Below are 18,966 nucleotides of genomic sequence, written 5' to 3' on the forward strand. Positions count from 1 at the left end.
GGAAGCCCAGGTGAGAAGGCAGGACCTACGCAGCTGCACAGCGGAGCACAGGGAGGGCAGGAGGAGGGAGGCAGATGCCCACACAGGCAGGGTGTGCACTTAGGGTGTGCACCACGCCTCAGCTGGAGGGATGGTGCAATGTGCCATGGTGACACGCCTGTGATGCCCCAGGATTTGCCAAACACACAAGAGCCCACGATGCATACCCACCTGCTCCTCAGCCTGGACTCCGACATCACGTGCGTGTTCACAGCTGCCACAGGCTTCTGCTCTGAGGATTCCAGCTGCTTCCCGAGCATCCCCGTGTCCACCTCTGGGGTCCCGGCCACTTCTTCTGGAAGGCACCCCTGTGCTTCACCACTCTCCTCCAGGTCCCGGAATATCCAGCATGTGTCGATCTTCACATCCACGTGCGTGACATCCAACGCATCACTGCTGGGGGCTCTGATGACATAGCTGAAACTCTTCTCAGTTCGTCCCTGAGCTGTGGGCTCCATCCCATAGATACTTCACAGATCAAGATTTCATAATATTAAGTGAGTTTGCAACGTGGACTTTATGGAGAGTTCAAGGTGGCTCAGTGACTTTGGAAACATCCTTCAGGAAAGTGTCCTTTGAGGAGGGCAAGAACAGGTGGATTATTCATGAGACAGTGATGGGTCTCTCTCCACCAGCTCATCCAATATGAATGAAAGCCTCTCGCTTTACATGTCCCCAGCCAGACTCACCAGAGCAACAGAGTCCGAAAAACCACCTGGGATGAAATGCCCAACCTCCAGCACAAAGAGAAAAGTAAGATGTCCTAGTAGGACCACAAGAGTGTCACAGATTCTCAGTAGCAAGTGAGGCTCAAGACTTTACCCCAGAATGGATGAAGCCCCCTCCCTTGGTGCCCTACTTATGAAGGACTTGAAATCTGCTAGGCAAAAGGGACAGGAAGTTGATGCTGCCTGGGAGTCCTTCTCTGCCTCACCAGCACAATGCTGGTGACCAGCTAGGTGACTTACTGTGTGGCATCAATAAGACCCTTTTCCAGATGGTGGAAGAGGGACTTGGGAGGGTGGAGGAGCTGTCCAGGCCCCACAGAGGGCTGGAATGTGGCAGAATCAGGACTCAGATGCAGGTCTGACTCCCAAACTGGCCTGGGAGCTACAATAGGCATGGGTGCGACAGGACCCCAGGGCAAAACAGAGGGGCCCTTTGGGAGCCCAGAGGTGGAAGAGGGAGCGAGGCTCAGAGATGCAGGAGGAATGATGAGCTGCTGCCAGGACAGGGGTGACAGAGTCCCCAGGGAGCCATCCTCAGGCCACAGCCCCATGGGAATGAAGTGGCTGGGTGTGGCTGGCCAAGGGGCACTCAAGCGTGGCTCCGGGCTGTATGTAGACAGGCGCTTGGGGGACTCTGGTGTCTCTGAGGCACTGGTGGGTGCTGAGGTATTCAGAGCTAGGGAGGTGACTGGCCTGACAAATGGTGAGGATCCAGCCCTCAGGTTTACAGAGGCAGGAACAGGGCAGCCAGCCCTGCGGGAGGAGGCCAGGCAGACCGAGCGCTGTGAGGACAGTGAGAAACTGAGAGCTTAATTCTCCCAGTAAAGATAGGAGGGGGCTTCTCCCTCCCTTTTCTTGAGCACTTACTTTAGAACACTCATCAGGTTTTCTTCATCTCATGGCAACAAAGCCATCCCTCGGTGGAAATCCCAGTTCTCCTTTGTGCACCCCTTAACTTTTCATGCCAGGTGACTTCTCTGGGACTCTTTTTGGCCTGGGGTAAGTCTGGCCTCCCAGAATGCCCACAAACACCAAAGCCCAGGATGCTCAAGGGCCTCTAAGGAAAAGCATAGGATTTGCGTAGAACCCACGCATGTCCTCCACGGATCTTAAATCACCTCCAGAGACTCCGACCCTGGCATGTAGCTGCTGCGCTGAGTTGCCCGGGAATGAAGAAACAGAAAGGCCCGAGCTGCTCAGCACACAGGCCACAGCAACGTTTTTTCTAGAGTCTTTGTCTGCCATTGGTCAAATCCACAGGAGGAAGGGCTGGATCCTGAGGGCCGGGTGCATATGTGAACCCTTCTGAGACCGTGGGGGCCTTTTGCCATTTTATGGCCCCAAAATGTCTTTCTCCAGGCCCCAGAACCACCTCTGTGGACCTGAACACCAGGAAGAGCACCCTCTGGTTATGTGGCAGGTAGGTGTTTACCTGGCCCTGGCTCCGAGTCATCAAAACTCCTCCTCTCGCAGAGACAGAGGTGAACACAGAAAGGTCCCCCGTCACCAGGAGAATGTGGGAGGAATCCCAGGTAGCAAGTGCTTTCGACCCGACTTAAGGACTAGCCATGGGTCATCATGAGAGCGCGGGATAGGTAAGCTTTCTGGCTCCAGTGTCCCCAGGGCCACTCAGGATGCACATCTCCCCTGGCTTCATGCTCATCCTCCAATAAAGCTATTCTCTTTCTTTCCTCCCCTTGCTGAGAGGGCATCTGAGCTGGGAGAAGCTTTTTAAAAAATTTTTTGGATGGCATGTCCTCAGAAGAGGTGACATGTGGGTGGCCACGAGGGGTGCACAGGTGTGGAGCAGAAGGGGAGGGGTGGGGGCTGGCCTTGAGGGCCGAGTGAGCCTCTCAGGTCCTAGGGCTGGGCTGGGCCAGCCACCTGGCTTGGAACCCCATCTTGTCACCTCTCAGGTACAATCTGGACAAATTAATGCCTCCTGCAAGGGGGGGGGGTAAACACTATCTAAGGAGGGGAGGGGCATCTATGTGCCATGGAGGAATGAACAAGCCCCCTCACACATTCAGCAGTGCCCTCCACGCTCTGGGGTCCACACTGGCTGGGCGCTGGCAGGGACACCCTGCCCTGGCTTGCCACACCACCTGCTCAGCGCAGGATCCTAGCACCTGACTCAGTCCCTTGGAACAAGAAACTGACCTCAGGCCCCTACCCCTGGGGCTGTATTGAGGGTTCCCTGAGTGCCTGGCCCCTGAGCCCCAGCTGGGAGGATCCCCTGCAGCAGGAGCACTGCAGAGGCTGAAGGCAGCTGAGAGAGCCCTCCCCTACAGTCCCCAGCTGAGGACAGGGCACAGGCAGCTGAAGCCTGAGGCCTCAGCCCAAGGGAGCATCTTTGGGCTCTTCCTGGATGACTAACCAAGACTCTCAGGAGAGGAAAACGCGGGCTGGGGGAGACGGAAGAGGAATGTGGCTTACCGCCCAGCTGGGCTGCAGGGTGGAGGCCTGAGCCATGGATCCTGTCTTCTCTGAGGGTAGGTGCTGGGCATCCAAGGGAGGGGAGCAGATGGTCACGGAGAGGCTGTGAGGGCCCCCACCCTTGGGGGCCTTGGAGAGGTCCCCCACAGCTAAGAATGATCACAGGAAGGACACAGGCTGCGGCTGAGACCCCAAGATAGGCAGCCCTGGAGAGATGGGGAGGGAAAGAGAGGCTCCACCTACCACAGCGTGGGCCACTAGGGCATGGGTTGGGGTCTGCAGAAGTCCCCAAGAATTCTTAGATAACCTGAAGGAAGAAGCCCCCAAACTGGCTGGGTTGGAGTTTCCCATCCAATGTGCCAGACCCCTAGCCGGCTCCCGTTAAATGTAAGAAATAAGCAAAAATCAGAGTTGTTTGTACTGGGAGGGTCAGGTGCGACTCCTCCTGGGGACAAGCTGGTTAGGGAAGCTGCAGGAAAGCAGGAGATGTGTGTCTTGACACTGCAGATGGAGGAGAGGGGGAGCAGGGATGCAGCTCCCCAGGGCACTTGACCCTGCCTTGCACCGGTCCCCCCTTAGAGGCCCAGCCCAAGGCCTCAGCAAGACCGTGGGGTGGACCAGGTGGGGTGGGAATCGCCCAGAGTACAGCCCCGCCTCCTGTACCTCCCCCAACACCCAGCAGGTGCGCCATGGCAAAACTCATGTAGACCAGCTGGAGTTTGGAGCCAAGGGGCATCAGAGACACTCGCCCTGTAGCCTCGGGACGGTCCCCACCTAGAACCAGAGGTCTGGATCCTGTATGTGGCTTGGCATTTCAGTCTTCATAGCCAGTCTCCTGGCTCAGACAGGGCCTCCTTCCCAGCTCCACAGGCTGCCAAAAGCCAGAACGCAGCTTGAGGGCCACGGCTTCTCTGCCCCAGGTCCTCACCGTGGCACCAGCCAACAGAGGGTGGGAGGCGGAGACCGCTCTCTGTGTCCACAGTGGATCTGGGGCAGGGTTGGGCCATCCTTCTTCCTCTGGAGGAGAAAGTGACCTGGGTCAGCCACCCAGGCTGCAACTCAGCACCCCAGGGCTGTGGAGCAGGTGGAGTGCACACCTGGTGGCCAGCCACGCCGAGGATCCTTGAGTACTGTAGCTCCTGTTCCCAGGCTGGGCCTGTCCCTGGCAGGGGCCTGGGAAGGCAACAAGAAATGCTGGCTTCTGCTAGGGACTGGGGACTCCCATGCAGGGCAGTCCCCACCCCTGCCTGTGTGGGCCTCATACCCTGGTCCTGAGCTGGCTCCGGGGGCTGCAGAGAATGGGCCCCGGCCCCATGGGTGGCTGTAGAGCCTCCTTGGAGCACTGCTCCCGTTGATGTGGTGGGTGCTGCACTCCTGCCAGGAGAGTCCAGGATCCCAGGGATCCTTGGGAGTCTGTCTGAGTATGGCCACAGATAGCCTCTGTGAGGCACAGCATGGGACTGCCACCCCTGTTCCTCAGAGCCGTGAGAACGTGGCCAGTGTCTGCAGCAGGGAAGTGGGGGCTGGGAGTGACCACATGGCTCAGAGTTCAAAGCCAAGTCCACTCGCCTCCTGTTGTCTGAGTGAGATAGCTGAGCAGTCACAGATACTGCCCAGCTACAAGAGGACACAAGGACCACATCCCAGCACAGTCCTGTAGGGATGCTGGACAGACACTGTGCTGTGGGAACAGAGAGCCTGGGCACCCCCAGGACCACCTGGGGCTGCTCCGCACTCTGCCCCCAGAGTCAGTGCAGGGACCTTCCTCTGCTCATCTGGAGCAGGGAGGGCCTCTGGTCTTCACTCGTGCTGACGCCACACTCCCATCCTGGCCTCCATTTTCAAGCCAATGTACCAGCAGTGCCTTGGCACCTGGTCACCAAGTGATGGTGAGTCACAGATGCTCTGAGGTTTGGTTTTCAACAAAGTGGGTGCTTCTCAGCTGTTCTTGGGTGCTTGCCTCCAGCCCTCGACTCTTGGATTTGATGTGAAGGGGCTGCCCCTTCCCATCTGGCTGGGTCCCCTCGGGTGCAGAGCATGGGTCCTGCCTTCTCCATCCTTGGATCTGGTCTACCAAGAACTCCAGGGCCTCTGTAGGTCCCCACTGCCAGGGGCCCTGCAGCAGCTGTAACTCCAGTCATTTCCCTTTTCTCCAAGGTTCTTCTTGCAGGAAATCTCAGGGTGGCACCTTTGGCATGGCTTCCACGAAGCCGCACCCAGCAGCATCCCGGCCTACCCACAGAGGGGCCGTCCTCTTTCCCTTCCACACGCCTCTTCAGCCACCTCACCTAAAAGCAAGTGTCCTGCTTCTGCAAGTTTGGGGAGGATGGTCACGTGATCAGGTGCGTTCCAAGGTGCCCCCTCCACCCTAGAACAACACTCAAGGCACTTCTCCAGAGCTTCCTCCGGGTCTCAACTTCTGCCAGCGGGCAGGGCCTCCCTACGTTGCCCGCCATCCTTCTTCAGGGAGACACAGCCACCTGGCCATGGGGCACCTCTCTGTTCAATTCAGGTTCCCTGGAGCGGGGCGTTTACTCTTCTCTGGGGAGAGTGAGGGAGTGGCTTGGCCTCAGACCTGGGGGGCACCTGTGTCCTCAGGGTGGCTGGAGCTGCTCTACCTGCCAGCTTTTTCTTCCTCCATGCCCCTTGCAAATTAAAATCAAGAAGCAAGAAGACAGGTCCGAGCATGGCCTGGGGTGGACATGCTGCTCTTGGTCCCCACTCCACCTGGTCCTGGGGAGAGCTGTTCTTCAGAACTTCTGCCATGCCACACCTGCAAGAGTGGAAATCCTCGGTCCCTGGGGTCCACTTCTCCATGGTGGGCGAGGCTCCAGTTCTCTCTCTCTGCCAGCTGCTACATCCAGCTGTGCACAGAGCCAGAGGGCTTTGCTGACAGGGCCAGGCTTTGGGTTCTGATCACAGGGACATTTCAAGTAGCTCCGGCAGAAAGACTCCGTGATGAACACGGCACGATTCAACGAGATTTATATACACTGGGCAGAGGGGGCATCTGGGTCCAGCTGGGCACCTTCGCCACAGCTGGGGGAGGCATACAGTGTGGGGACAGGGACTCAAGTTGGTCCCCAGACAGTGTAGTGGCTCTCCAGCCCCTCAGTTCCTGCTAATTGCACTTGGTTTCCTGGCTTCCAGGTCTCTGCCCCTCAGGCTCCTGAAGGTGCCATGATTGGGACCCAGCTGTGACTGAGTTTGACATGATCCCATTGTCCCACAGAGTCCTTTCAGCCTGGGCTAGCTGGGACGCAGCCACACGTTGAGAGGCCTCCCTTTAAAGCTGTTTTCAAACACATGTGAATTCTGTTTTCAGTCTCTGGGCTTTGAATAACTTGTTTGCTGTTGAGTTTTGGTTTGAGTAGGGTTGAGGCTGCCGCAGGACTCAGCTCATTCCATAAACTCTTTTTATATCCTGTAAGATTAAAAATAATTTGAAGTGACACAAGAATGTAGGTTCAAATGGCTGGATGGTCCCTAACTTATCTGCCCCCACCTACCCCGTGCCATCTTGAGCTCTCCAGCAGAGCCCCAGGGGGTCTTCCCTGATGATCTAGGGGCATAGCAAGCAGGATTTGAATCTCCTGTCCTCCATCCCCACCCGTGCCCCTCCTTAGTGGACGAGGTGAGCTGTCTCAACCTGAGAGCATTCCTTTGTCCATTCACATTGAATGGACAGCCAGTATGTAGTATACTCTGTCCCTGACCCTAGGGTAGAAGGTACGAGACCTAAGCCTTGTGGTCAGCAGTCAGCATCAGGGGATGCTGCCCTGAGGATGGCAGGTAGGGCCAGCTGTCAGAGCTCAGCCCAGGTGTCCAGGCCTCTAGTGGGCACAGGGGGTACCCCTGGAGCTTGGGTCCCTCAGCCTGGGCTGAATTCAGGGCAGAACCCTAGAGTCCAGGATCCCTGGCAGACCCCAGGGCCAAAATGGAAACTCAGAAAAGGAGATATGGAAGGCTCAGATGTCAAAGGAGGAACTCAGGGTGACAGGTGCCCAGTGATCAGGGCAGGACCAGCTGCGGGGGTGGCTTCTTGCTTGTGGTTCTTGAGCACAGATAGTCATCCATACCAGGCAAGGGGGCAAGGGTCTTCAGGGGAGAGAAGCAGGGCTCCCTGGGCATTTGGCAGGTAGGTCACAGTCCGGCCTCTTGGGCCACTGGTTTATTAACTGCCTGCTCCTGCAGTCCCCTGACCATGCAAGCCCACTCGCTCCACACTCTACAGAAGAGCCACAGAGAGCACCGGAACCTGAGGCCAGACTGGAAAGGGCCTTGGAATAAAACAAAACCCCTCTGTGGATGAAACTCCACTAGGGCTTTCCTAGTCCCAGCATGCCTTCCCAACCTCCCTGCCACGGCGGGACTGTAGGAACCCCAGGGTCACCGGGACTCAAAGATCCCGGGTGGGACCCATCACGAGGCCCCTTCCAGGAGCCCCCTCTCTCCAGCACTGTTCCAGCCAGAGATGGAAGGGTCCTCCTTTGTTGGAAAATCGTCATTTTTATGAGTAAAAAGGAAAGCATACCAACCCGAGTTCCTGGCTCACTGGAGTCGTCAAGGCCACAGAATGAATGCTAGTGAGAAAAACAAAAAAAGGAACAAAAACTATAACATAAGACCAAAAGAAAATGAGGAAAAGAAAAGAAAAGAAAAAAGATGTAAGATATGTGGTATGGATTTCAATGACAGCATCTTACAAGATCTATGACATCAGGTTGGAGACGAGCAGGTTCAGGAGCGGATGTCACCTGGGATGCCCGGCTTCCAGCACGCCATGCCCAGAGGGCTACCCCTGCAAACTTCCCCAGCACTCTGCCAACCCAGGGCGCCAGGGGAGGGCTACACCCCGATCTGGGACTTTTGGGTGCTGAAACTGGGTGGGCAGGACAGTGCAACCCTCTGGAGGTCATGATGGGTGACTCCCACAAGCACACCAGGCCATGTTGAGCAGGGATGAAGTGACACCACCCCGGTCACCCAGCACAACCTGCAGATGACCCACCATCCCTTCTAGGGTTTTTTCCTTCCAAGAGATTCACTGTTTTAAAATTCTTTGTGTCTTTTGGTCAGTTGACTTTAGAAAGAAAAATAAACAGCAGGAAAAACCTAGCAACACAGGAACAAAAAATCATACAGGCCATATTGAAAAAAATGTCTTCAACTCTTCATGACTTGCTTTGCTCCAATGGAATCATTAATCATTACAAGAAACCTACCTGACCATCACCTGGGGCTTTTGAAATAGTTATTTTTCCCCCTAAAAATCAAGGTGTTAGCTCCACCATGTTATTTATTGAAAAAAGTAAAAATCCAGATAAACAGCCAGCAGCTTCTTTAGAATCCCTGGAGGTGAGAGATGCAGGGGCTATCAGATCACCCAGCCTCCTTGTCCACATGGGGAAACTGAAGCAGGGGCAGGAAGGGCCACCCAGGGGCTGTGGCAGAGCATCTCTGGCCACTGATGAGGGTAGCTGGAACTTCCCCCATCACGACAGCCAGGTGGTGGCCATGAGGAAATGCGGGTGACCTGCAGGCACCCTGGAATGCTCCTGGTCCTCGGCCTGACCAGGTGTCCTTCCCTGGCTGATGCCTCCTGCTTGATACACAGCCTCTGAAAGTTCCTCTGGGACTAAAGGGGACAGACCAATGCACCTGCCTTGAGGAAAGAATGGAAAGGAGCCGGGCAGGGGATGCCAGTGTCTCCCCAGGAAGAGTGCAGCCGATGACCTGTCAATCTCCAAGCAACGGGGGCTGTGTTTTAAGCCTCTTCTCTGTCCTCTATGGCTCTGTAATTATTGACCAAAGTCCTCCAGTCCCAAGGAGATGGGCAGGTGGGCGGGAGGGTTGCTGGGGCCCCTGTCTGGCTGGGCCTTGTGCTAAGAGCTTTTACATCCTCTGTCTAATGTCATCTTTGCCACCATCATGGGAGACAGGGCAGCCTTCCCAGCAGCAGATGGGACTCCGGGCTGGGAGCAAAGGACACATTCCCCTGATTTCAGGGCCTATCTGGGCCAAACCAGGGCAGAACCCAGACGCAGTGGCCTACAAAGCCAGCTCACCCCAGGAAATCTCCAAGGGAATTATCCTGAGATCCTCTCAGGAGGCTGGACAGGAGTGGGCGCCTGCCATGGGGGCTCTAGGAATCCACAGTGGACGCCTTCCCAGAAGGGCTCCAGCACCAATCCCTGCCTCCCTGCCGCCCCCTTGAGGACTCCACTGGCTGCGCAGCCAGCCAGGCCCTGTGCTCTAGGCAGCAGGGCTCTGACCTTAGGCGGTCCTATCTTTCCTGCCCACAGTGCTATGCAGGGCTGCTGCCCCCTTCTGGACATCCTGCTTCCAGTGACGCCCAATGACGGCCCTGGTTGTTCCTGGGGGTTAATGTTCTCTCACAAGACAGACACCGAGGCGTAGGCCCAGAAATGCCCTTCTCCCTCTTCCTCCATGGGCCTTCTTCCCATTGCCTTTAAGAGGGAATGGCCTCCTCAGGCCTACCACCCTCAGACTCCCCCGCCCCTGGCCAGGCAGAGGCAGGAGCCCTGCAACCTGTCCCTGCACCTCTACCACGTTAGCTATGCCACTGAGGCCTTCCTCTGCGCTCACGTGTGGCCATTCCTTTACTCATCCCACCAGCACCAGGGGATGCCCTACTCCCTGTCTCGGATGAAGAATGAATAGAACTTGGCCCCTGTCCTCAAGTGATCCGTGGCCACCAGGTGGGTACATGGGAAGTGGCAAATGCCCCCACGAGCAGCTTTGCTTGTGTGGTCCCCCACAAGTCCCATGTGTCCACCAGGATCAATGGAGTGAGTTGGGTGCAAGTGGAGAGGTCACAACATCTAGGAAGATCCCAGCTGCCCCTTCCCACCTGGAACCAAGGACCAGCTTCCCAATTCACTTCAACCTGGGTTTCCTCACCCATAAGACAGCCCTAAGTACACAGGGACCAGTGGGGCTGAGTGGGAAACACCCGCTGGTCAGCAAGAGACCAGTCTCCTTCCCCCTGGAGGGAGAAACACATGCCTGACTTTTGGTCTATGGAAAGCGTTTAACATGAGTGAATCCAGGGATGACGGCCCATGTCTGTGGTGGGGACAGGACAGCCCTGTCACAGTCTAACCCGGTTTATTCCAGACAAAAGAGGTTAGTTTGCTAGTGCTCCCACACGCTTCCCCATGAGGCGGCAGAGGGATTCTGTGGATGACACCACACACTCACACACACATACACACACGCTGCAGAGGTTTGCCTCTTTGTCAGAGGGCCCTTGAGGGAGGCACAGATTTCTCTGGAAGCGCTGCTTTGGGAGGACTGGAGAGGGGAAAGCTGGAGGCCACACCCATTCTTTGGACATTATGAAACCACAAGGAAAGCTAAAGTTTCCCAGAAGCATCTCAGGGCAGAGTCACAGGACACATGAGCCCCGGACACCTACCTTTTCCTCCAGCTCCTTCAGGTGCCGCTTCTGAAGCTCAAGTTTGTCCTCCAAGTCCCGTATTCTCTGAAACAGAGATCAGGAGGCATTACGAAAAGTAGGTTGTCCCAATTCAAAACCTTACCCTTCACGTCTCATGGTGGCCTGGTGTGGAGGCAGCAAAGGGTGAAATATGCAGCATACGCAGCGGGCAGCTCCGTGAGCACCCGTGCCATCTGTGACCACCCTGCTCCTCTCCAGCCAGTGCTCCCAAAGGAACGCCGCTGACGCCAGTCACTACAGATGGATTCCAGCTGTTGGTGGAAATAGCACCCCCAAGACAGACCTTTTAAATTTAAAAAATACAAAAGTCAAAACAGGACCAAATCAGGCAGGGGCCTGGGGCAGGCTCATAAAGATCATGGATTGGCTGTAACTCCAAATCACAGATCTGTCCAACATTTGTTCAGCTGGAGTCTGGGGAAGGAGAAGGGTGGAGAGGGCACCTCTGGGCACCTGCCACCCCCTCAGAACCCTACTTGGCACTAGGTACCAGGTCTGCTGGGACTTTCTCACTTCAGCACTGAGTTACAGGAAGCCCTCTGTCCTTGCAGCCCAGACAGGGGTCACTCCACTCAGTCCTGCACCTCCTGAGCCCCTGTGGGCCACCCACCCTCCCAGGTGGCTTTTCAATCACCCCTCGACCCTCAGGTCTGGCAAATACAACCTTCTCCAGTTTGTGGTGTGATCAAGAGAGTTTCACCATCTCAAGTGGGCCACCCCCGCCAGTGGCCCAGCTGGCTACAGCCCTTGTCAGCCCTGGATGGAGACAGAGACCTCATTCACCAAGAGAGGGCTGTGAGGGGTAAGGGAGGCCACGTAGATCAACAAGATACGGGGCCTCCAGAGACCCAGAGAAGCCCTCTGTGCATTCTGGAGAGCCCCAGTTCCCCACCCACATCAGCATCAGCAGGAGGTCTGCTGGTGCAGGTCACTGCCACCCTCAGGGGTGCATTTGCAGTGAATCCCAGGGGATGTGAACACTGCTAGTCCAGGGACCTACTTTGAGAACCACAACTATAGGCATTCCTCTGCAACTATAGCTCAATATGTGCCAGGGAGACAAAGTCCCCACTTTGAAGAGCTTAGAGACCAGTTAGGGTTCAGGCAGCAGCAGCACATGAATACAGAGACTGTTCAGCAGATGAGCAATGATGTCACTGAGACTCAAGGAGCACTGAGGGTGGAGGTGGGGGGTGCTGTCTTACATGAGTGCCCGAAAAGGCCACACTCAGGTCACACTGGAGAGACCTGCAGGTGGGTGAAGGATGGAGCTGAGGGCTGAGACCCCAGAGGAGGCATCAAGTCTGGCAGGGCTCTGAAGGTCCACTGCCAGTTGTACAGGAGGTGACAGGAAGCCCAGGCAGAGAGGACAGCTAGTACCAGGAGGCTGGGGTCCTAGGTGAGGGATGTGAGGAGGCCAGGAGGGATGGGATGTCCCGATGAGGTGCCCATTGAGCTGGGAGTGTCCTGGGGAGCGACAAGGCTGTAGACAGGGCAATGATGCCATTTTGATTTCAGGAAAATCGGGACAGCCAAGCAGAGCAGCCTGACCTGAAGGAGACAAAGAACACTCTCCTGATGCAGGAGCTGGGAGGAAGACCTCGACCCCTCTGAAGATGGGACGGTCATCTGTACACTGAGGGCAATGGAGCTGCTGTGTCCACGAATCACAGCAGAGCCTGGTGCTGGGAAGTACTCCATGCGTGATTAAGAATGGCACCTCGGATTCTCCCACACAAGGTACGATGTATGACCCCAGTCTGGTGACAACAGTCCCCTGACAAGTCTCACATAGTGTTGCAGGGTCAGAAGAGCATCTGAGAGCGAGCAGGGAGCTCAGCTCAGCCTGGCTTGGGTTCTGGGCCCCAACTTATAGACTGAGGGACTTGGGTGAGTGCCCCAACTGCCCCAAGCCTGGGCCCCTTTTCTGTTGTATCTGCAGTGACCCCTGACCCTAGGGTGAGACGAGGCCCACAGTGTGGGGTGGGCTCCACCCACAACCTTTCATGAACCTTTTACAATGTGGCAGGCCCTCCCCCAGGCCCTGGGATAGGACTGCAGTGGGGCCGACTCTGTCCCCACTGAGCCCAGCACCTGGAACAGCGCTCGGCATACAGGCATTGGAAAAGTCAAAGCCAAATGGCAAGATGGCAAGCAGGGGAGCCCCAGGCGAGGTGGAGGGGCTCCAAGTGCCAGGCTAAGAGGCCCCGACTTTTGAGGGTCTTTGGGGAGGGTGGGGATGAGGGGTCCTGGTGTCGTGGAGGCCTCTAGGGCAGAGACACGGGGAGGGTGCTGCGACTGGGTAATGTCCCAGCAGACTTCTCTCAGGACAACAGGTGCTAGGAGACCCCAGAGGGGCACAGCGAGGCCACACTGTGGCTTCACCTCTACCCCTGCTCAGGCAGAACGTGCGCAAAGCACAGTAATCCTGTTGGGGAAGGCATGTCAGCTATCGGGGGGTTCCTTTCCCTCAGTTCACAGGGCTTGGAAATGCACGTGTCAGCAGGGGGCTGGGGACAGGCAGACAAGTGACCCAATTTGGACTATATTCCATGGGACAGGTGTGTAGTCCATGGCCAGATGAAATGGGCCCGTCCTGTCCAGAGCAGGCAGCCAGAGCCAGGGTCCATGCCTAAATGGCCAGTGTTGGCCCAGCCCCTGCTGTGGGGTGCTGGGCACCTGTGCTGTGGTGCTGCCTGTGGCGTCACATCCTGAGGAGTGGTACTGAATTGTGTGTGGCGTCTACGACGTTGTGTTTGCACCCAGCCTTGTGCCATGCACTGGGTTGTAGCAGGGATCCATATACACTCCGAGGGAGCTGGTGTTCTAGTGGGGATACAGTGAAGAGAGCGGGCAGTGAGCAGGGACAGGAGCAAGACAAGTGCGGGCAGCTCAGGATGACGGGCAACCCCAGCGGCTATCTCAGGCCATGCTGCAAGGGGACAGGAGACCCAAGCCTCTCTGCCCCTACACCGGTGCCCTATGCCATGTTCCAGCTTCCACATGTACTTCTAAGCTACCATTTTTCGTGTCCTGGAGGAAAAACTGAAAATCACTGTATTTCAGGTCTGAAATTCTTGTCTCCTTTTCCCTTCGAACAAAATAAATGGGTTTTGTAGTATTATTTTTTGAAAAGACCAGATTTTTGAAACTATCAAATCAGAGCAGAATGGACACTTGTAAGGAATGACTGATAAACCTGAGGGGTGGAGACGGGGGCAATGGACCTGTGCTGGCTGGGAGGGGAAGGCCACTGCTTCCCGCCGTTTCGGCCAGAGGGCCTCTGTTTTTCCATCTGTTAAACTGGGGTGAGACCTGACTAGCCGAGGGCCAACCAGGGGCTGGGCATTGCACACAGCAGCTCACACCTCCGGGTTTTATTGAAGCTTATGACAACTGTCATGTCAGGTTAGTGGTTTCTCCTAAAGCTCCTATAAACACATGCAGGAGAGAGTGTGCTACTTTGAAAATTCTGTCAAAACCCACAAAGCACTCACGGAGCACAGTAAACCTGCCCCACCTCAGGGCCTTTGGGCACGCTGCTCCCTCTGCGGGCAACAGGCCAGCTCACCCGCTCCCTGCATCTTCGCCTTTGCGGCTGTCCAGCACCCTTCATGTCTATCCGTGGGCTGCTTGTTCCCCTGGCTGGAATCTCAGTGCCCTCTCCAGGAAGGCAGAGACTGTCACCCTCCACACTCACCTGCCAGAATGGGTCCTGGCATGTGGAAGGTGCACAATACACTTCCACCAACACCTTGTGTCCCTGGTTGCCGTAAGGAAAACCCCCTCTTCCCAGGAACCCTACCTGAGTGCCCAAATCCAGGGAATCCTGAAAGGGAAGTGCCCAGCACACAGTCCCAGCACACAGGTGCACACCAAGTCTGCGCATCTTTGAGGATGGCTGGGGTTCTGTGTCCTGCTACTGCTACATGTGGTGACACTGGAATGGTGGTGGCATGGTGGTGGCTGGTGAGCATCCCAGCAACACCAGTCACCTGTGCGCTGCCCTGGAGGGCCTGGCCAAGCCTCAGCACCTGCCAGGGAACAGTACACCCGGAGGCGAGCTGCTGAGAACCACTAGTGCAGCTGGGGAGCTTGGCTCAAGGACAGAGGCCTCTGCTGCCAGGATTCCCTCTTCCCTGGTGTCCAGCTTTCCGGCCTGCCCTGCAGACTTTGACTTGCCAACCTCTACAATGGCCGGAGCCAGTTCCTTAAAATAAATCAATCCTCCATCTCTCTCTCTCTCTCTCTCGCTCTCGCTCTCTCGCCCACATGCTCTTTCTCTTATCCTCCCTCTCCTCTCCCCATGGGTAATCTAGATCTTTCTTATTGGTAGAATCCCTGACTAGTATGTGACCTTCAGTCACATGAGAGTCCCCTTAGCCTGTTTCTCATCTAGGAAATGGGCATTCTAGGGCCCACCCCCAGGGGCACCATGAGGTAAAGGGCCCACCAGATAGGCTCCAGATGCCCGCGGCTGCTCTTCCTGCATTGTCACCCAGGAGCCCTGAGACCTGCCTGCTCCATGCCAGCAGCACACTAAACCCACAGAGGACAGCAAGACCTCAGAATATGCCGAGGTCTTCAGCTCCCAGGTTTACCTCTCAAATTAGCTGTCCTCTTCCCTGCCAGGCTATGGGGGGTGGCCATGAGCACACAGGCCTCACACCAGGGGACTGCCTCATGCTGGCTGTCCAGCAGCGTACCTGGGATACCAGATGCCCCTGAGGGTCAGCCAGGCTAGAGTGCCGGGTGTGCAGGGCGGCAGGCGGGGTGCGGCGGCCACGGCCCTACCTGCTGTGCCTGCTGCAGCAGCTCCATGCGCTCCCGCAGGATCTGGCTGTCGAACTCGCGGCTCTGCCTCAGGATCTGCCGGCGCACCTTCTCCACAGCGGCCTGCAGGTCCTCGCGCTGGCCAGCGCTCAGCGCCTCGCTGGCCATCCGGCCCGGCTCCTGCTGCAGGGCATTGTACAGCGTGGCCTCCAGGTCCTGGATTTTCTACACAGCCCAAATCACAGAGGTCACTAAGGGGTGGACAGTCATGGCCAGGGGCTGCTGCTGATGGACACAGAGTGGGGGCCTCAGCAGGGAAGGGGCATGCAGGGCCCGGGGCAACAAGGCCTCAGCCTGGCAGTGGGTCCTCACCCAGCATGCACCACTGAATCACTCTATCAATCAAGCTGCCCCACCTCAGTGCACTAGGGGACAAGGGCAAGAAGAAAAAGCCAAAGAAATAACCCCTCAAGTGTGGGATTCAGAGGGGGGTTTGCTTCAGCTGGCTTTTATTTCATATTGGCTTCCAATTGACTCTCCTCACCTTGGGGATAAACCTCCCCTTCTAACAGGTGTCATGGGACAAGGTGTCTCCAGTGCAGGCATCTGGTTTTCAAGTGTGTTAGGAACACAACTCTAACCCAGAGCAGACAGTGAAGATGTCCTCGTCCCCACCTCAGAAGAGCAAGGTGCCCTTTGCTAGCAAAGTGAATGGACACCGGTGGCCAGCTGAGGACCCTGACAAAGGCCAGGTTCTAGCCTTTAGGGGACCCTTACTCTATCAGCTCCACAGCTGGCCACCTAGAAACACAGCTGCCTTGCCAGGACATTTGGGGATGGAGAGAGAAATTCCTCCTTTGGGTCTCCCTAAAGCCCCACCCCACTCCACCAAGGGACAGCTGCTTCTCTTACAAAGACACCTCAGGTGGTACAGATGCACCATCTGTCACCATGGAGACCACCATGGTAAGGTCAACCCGGGGCCCCAACAGCTTGACTACCAGCTATGGCTCTGCAAATCCCCTTCCCCAGCTGCAGCAGGCCAATTTCCTGGTGAGATCTCAGACCCTTCAGGCAGTGACTGGTTCCAGCCACAGGCCTTATCCTTGCCCTCGGAAATTAGAAGGATGAGTCCATCCAATGGCACAGACAGAGGCTCCAGTGGGCTCCACGGCGGGGGAACTCGCCTGTGTCTGCTGGCTGAGCCCTCCCTAAGAGACCCCATGTGGCCAGCCTCCAGGAAGCAGCCCTGCAGAGTCCAGAGGCCCACCTCACTCCACCCTCACAAAGCTGAAGGCTACAGGAGCCAGGCATGCGTCTGCCACCTGCTGTCCTCGCTCCAGCCCGAATGCACAGAGCTGCCACCTCCCTGACCATTAGAGCTCATCTAGGCCACATCAGATCGGGTCCAGGCACAAGATGAAAAGCCCTCGGGGGCACCCTGCCCGCTTCAGGCTTCAGGATATATTTCAGGTGTGGCTTTAGTGTCTACAGGACAGCAGGATCAGCACGCAGAGGGGAGTTCTCTGCAGATCTGCACTCCAGGGTCCCCAGAGCCTTCCTGCAAGGGGCACTTCGACAAAGAAGCATGGAGTCTGAGGTTCCTGAAGCATGTTTTGGGAAACATCAGTTCTGCATTCTGCAAGAAGCTCCTTGAAAATCACGTTCTGTGAACCGTGAGCTTGCAAGCTGCTCGCTTCTTTTCCTCTTGGAGTCTGGGTCCATCCTTCTGCACATGGAGGCTGGAGAGGTCCTTTGGATTTTCCAAAGCATCTCCTGGGCAGTGTCCTCAGAGCTGTTGGAGGTGTCAGGCTGGGGCAATGCAGTAGGACAGAAATGATAGGTCCTCCCAGGATGTTCACCAAAGGACCAAGACTGGATGGAGTCACGGAAGACCAAAGCGGTAAAAGAGGGAGGCCGAGGCGGCCTGCAGCTGGGAAGGAAGGTCTCCCTTTGCTCACCGCTGTCATTCCCTCCCTTGCTGGCTCAGAAATAGGAGCTGAGAGGCTGAATCCATCTCGTCACTGCGCAGCTCCTGCTGGGGCCTGGGAGTCCCTCCTCAGTCTTCACAGGAAGGGCCCAGGGTTACAGGGAGGCGTACTGGGTTTGCTTCCGGAGTCTCCCGTCTACCTACACTAAGCCCAGGCTGCGGGAGCCATTCACCGGACCCAGGCTGGACAGTGTTTTTCGGTGTGCTGTTTGCATTCTCAGGGGCAAGCCCACTCTATAAAGTGATTTTAACCACAAGCCTTCTAAGCACAATGCAGTGCTCCCTGAAGGGAGTGGCATCAGACTGCCACTCCTCTCCACTCTGGGGACATCCTGGAGGTCCTCTCATTATCCCCATCCCCATGGGAGGATTCTCTCGGTGCCAGGAGCATGTGTGTGGCTTTGGCTGTGAGGACACACAAACTGGACCTTTGTCACCAGGAAGCCTAGAACCAATTTTTTGACCCAAACCCAATGTCAGACAGGACTTTACAACTGGCTACTTGTGTTCTGGTCTCATCTGACCTCAACTCATTGCTCTGCCCTTGCTTCCTTTGGGATATTTCATTTTTCCTATTTACAGGAAAACTTACTTTTGGATTTTAAGCATAAATAAATATTTAAGTATAAACAAACACACAGAAAACAGTTTCTTCTTGGGGCTGAGATTGTAGCTCAGTGGCAGAGCACTCGCCTTGCACATGTAAAGTACTGGGTTCGATCCTCAGCACCACATAAAATAAGCAAACAAAATAAAAAAGATAAAGAAAGCTTAAAAAATCAGTTTCTTTTTGTTTATATCAAATGATTACTAGAATTTAATAAGCTTATCTCAAGAAGCCATCAAGGTAACTGATAATTTTTGAAATTGTGATGGATTTTGAAAATCAGCCACCTGCAGGTCTTTCTAGTCACAATGTGAAGATGGTGTGATATCTCCCCTCCCCACAGCCCCAGTAAGGGCCCTAAATGAGGAAACAGCACCAACCCCCAGGAGAAAGCAGCCTCTAATGTGGAGTCCAAAAAGCCAAAGTGTCAAACCCACTTCCGGTCCTACCAGGTAAGCCTGGTCGAGGGCTTGCTTCCTGTAGTCCAGCTCCTCCTCTAGGTAGCCCTTCTGCCTGCTGAACAGGTCCTGAAAAGAGGGAGGCGCCTGTCAGGGGGAGGTCAGAGCAAGAGTCCATGATGTGTGGCTGGGTAGAGCTGTCTGCTGCCCTTTCTGGACAGCAGCGGTCATGGAACTGGCCTCCCCTCTTCTTGGGCATCTAGCTATGGTGGCGGGACACCACCTCCCACCAAGTGCCCAAGCCCAGATTTCAGGAGTCTTTCCAGGCTCCTCTGGCCGTGGCCCAGCAGCCCCCCCTTCCCTCCTGGGCTGCGTCCCCACCTCTTGGCCACTCTGCCTGCCACAGCTTCTCCCCCACCCTCTGGGTCCTTGACTCCCCCCAGGTGTGATCTGTCCAGAATGGAGAGCTCCTGGCTGGAGGTCATCATCATCGGCAGCCATTTCATTTTATA

General features: G+C 56.0%; 1 protein-coding gene across 8 annotated transcripts in view; it reads right to left on the reverse strand.

Moving 5' to 3' along the window:
• Positions 1 to 487: 487 nt before the first annotated feature.
• Positions 488 to 18,966, reverse strand: part of Jakmip1 (janus kinase and microtubule interacting protein 1) — a 146,902-nt gene continuing 128,423 nt past the window's right edge. For 3 of the 8 annotated variants that reach the window (XM_058572424.1, XM_046423803.2, XM_058572426.1), the window contains 6 exons: positions 18,506 to 18,583; positions 15,481 to 15,684; positions 10,645 to 10,710; positions 7,742 to 7,786; positions 3,204 to 6,627; positions 528 to 612 (listed from right to left, as the gene is read on the reverse strand). In XM_058572424.1, the coding sequence (XP_058428407.1) occupies positions 6,598 to 6,627; positions 7,742 to 7,786; positions 10,645 to 10,710; positions 15,481 to 15,684; positions 18,506 to 18,583 (423 nt within the window). In that variant the 3' untranslated portion in view covers positions 528 to 612; positions 3,204 to 6,597. Of the gene's footprint in view, positions 613 to 3,203; positions 6,628 to 7,741; positions 7,818 to 10,644; positions 10,711 to 15,480; positions 15,685 to 18,505; positions 18,584 to 18,966 lie in introns of all 8 variants that reach the window. The other 5 variants (XM_058572425.1, XM_058572427.1, XM_058572423.1 and 2 more) reach the window with 4 other exon arrangements.

The sequence above is a fragment of the Marmota monax genome, unplaced genomic scaffold (assembly GCF_021218885.2).
Source record: "Marmota monax isolate L192 unplaced genomic scaffold, Marmota_monax_Labrador192_F-V1.1 WCK01_AAM20220418_F8-fsc00009, whole genome shotgun sequence".
NCBI classification, from domain to species: Eukaryota; Metazoa; Chordata; class Mammalia; order Rodentia; family Sciuridae; genus Marmota; species Marmota monax.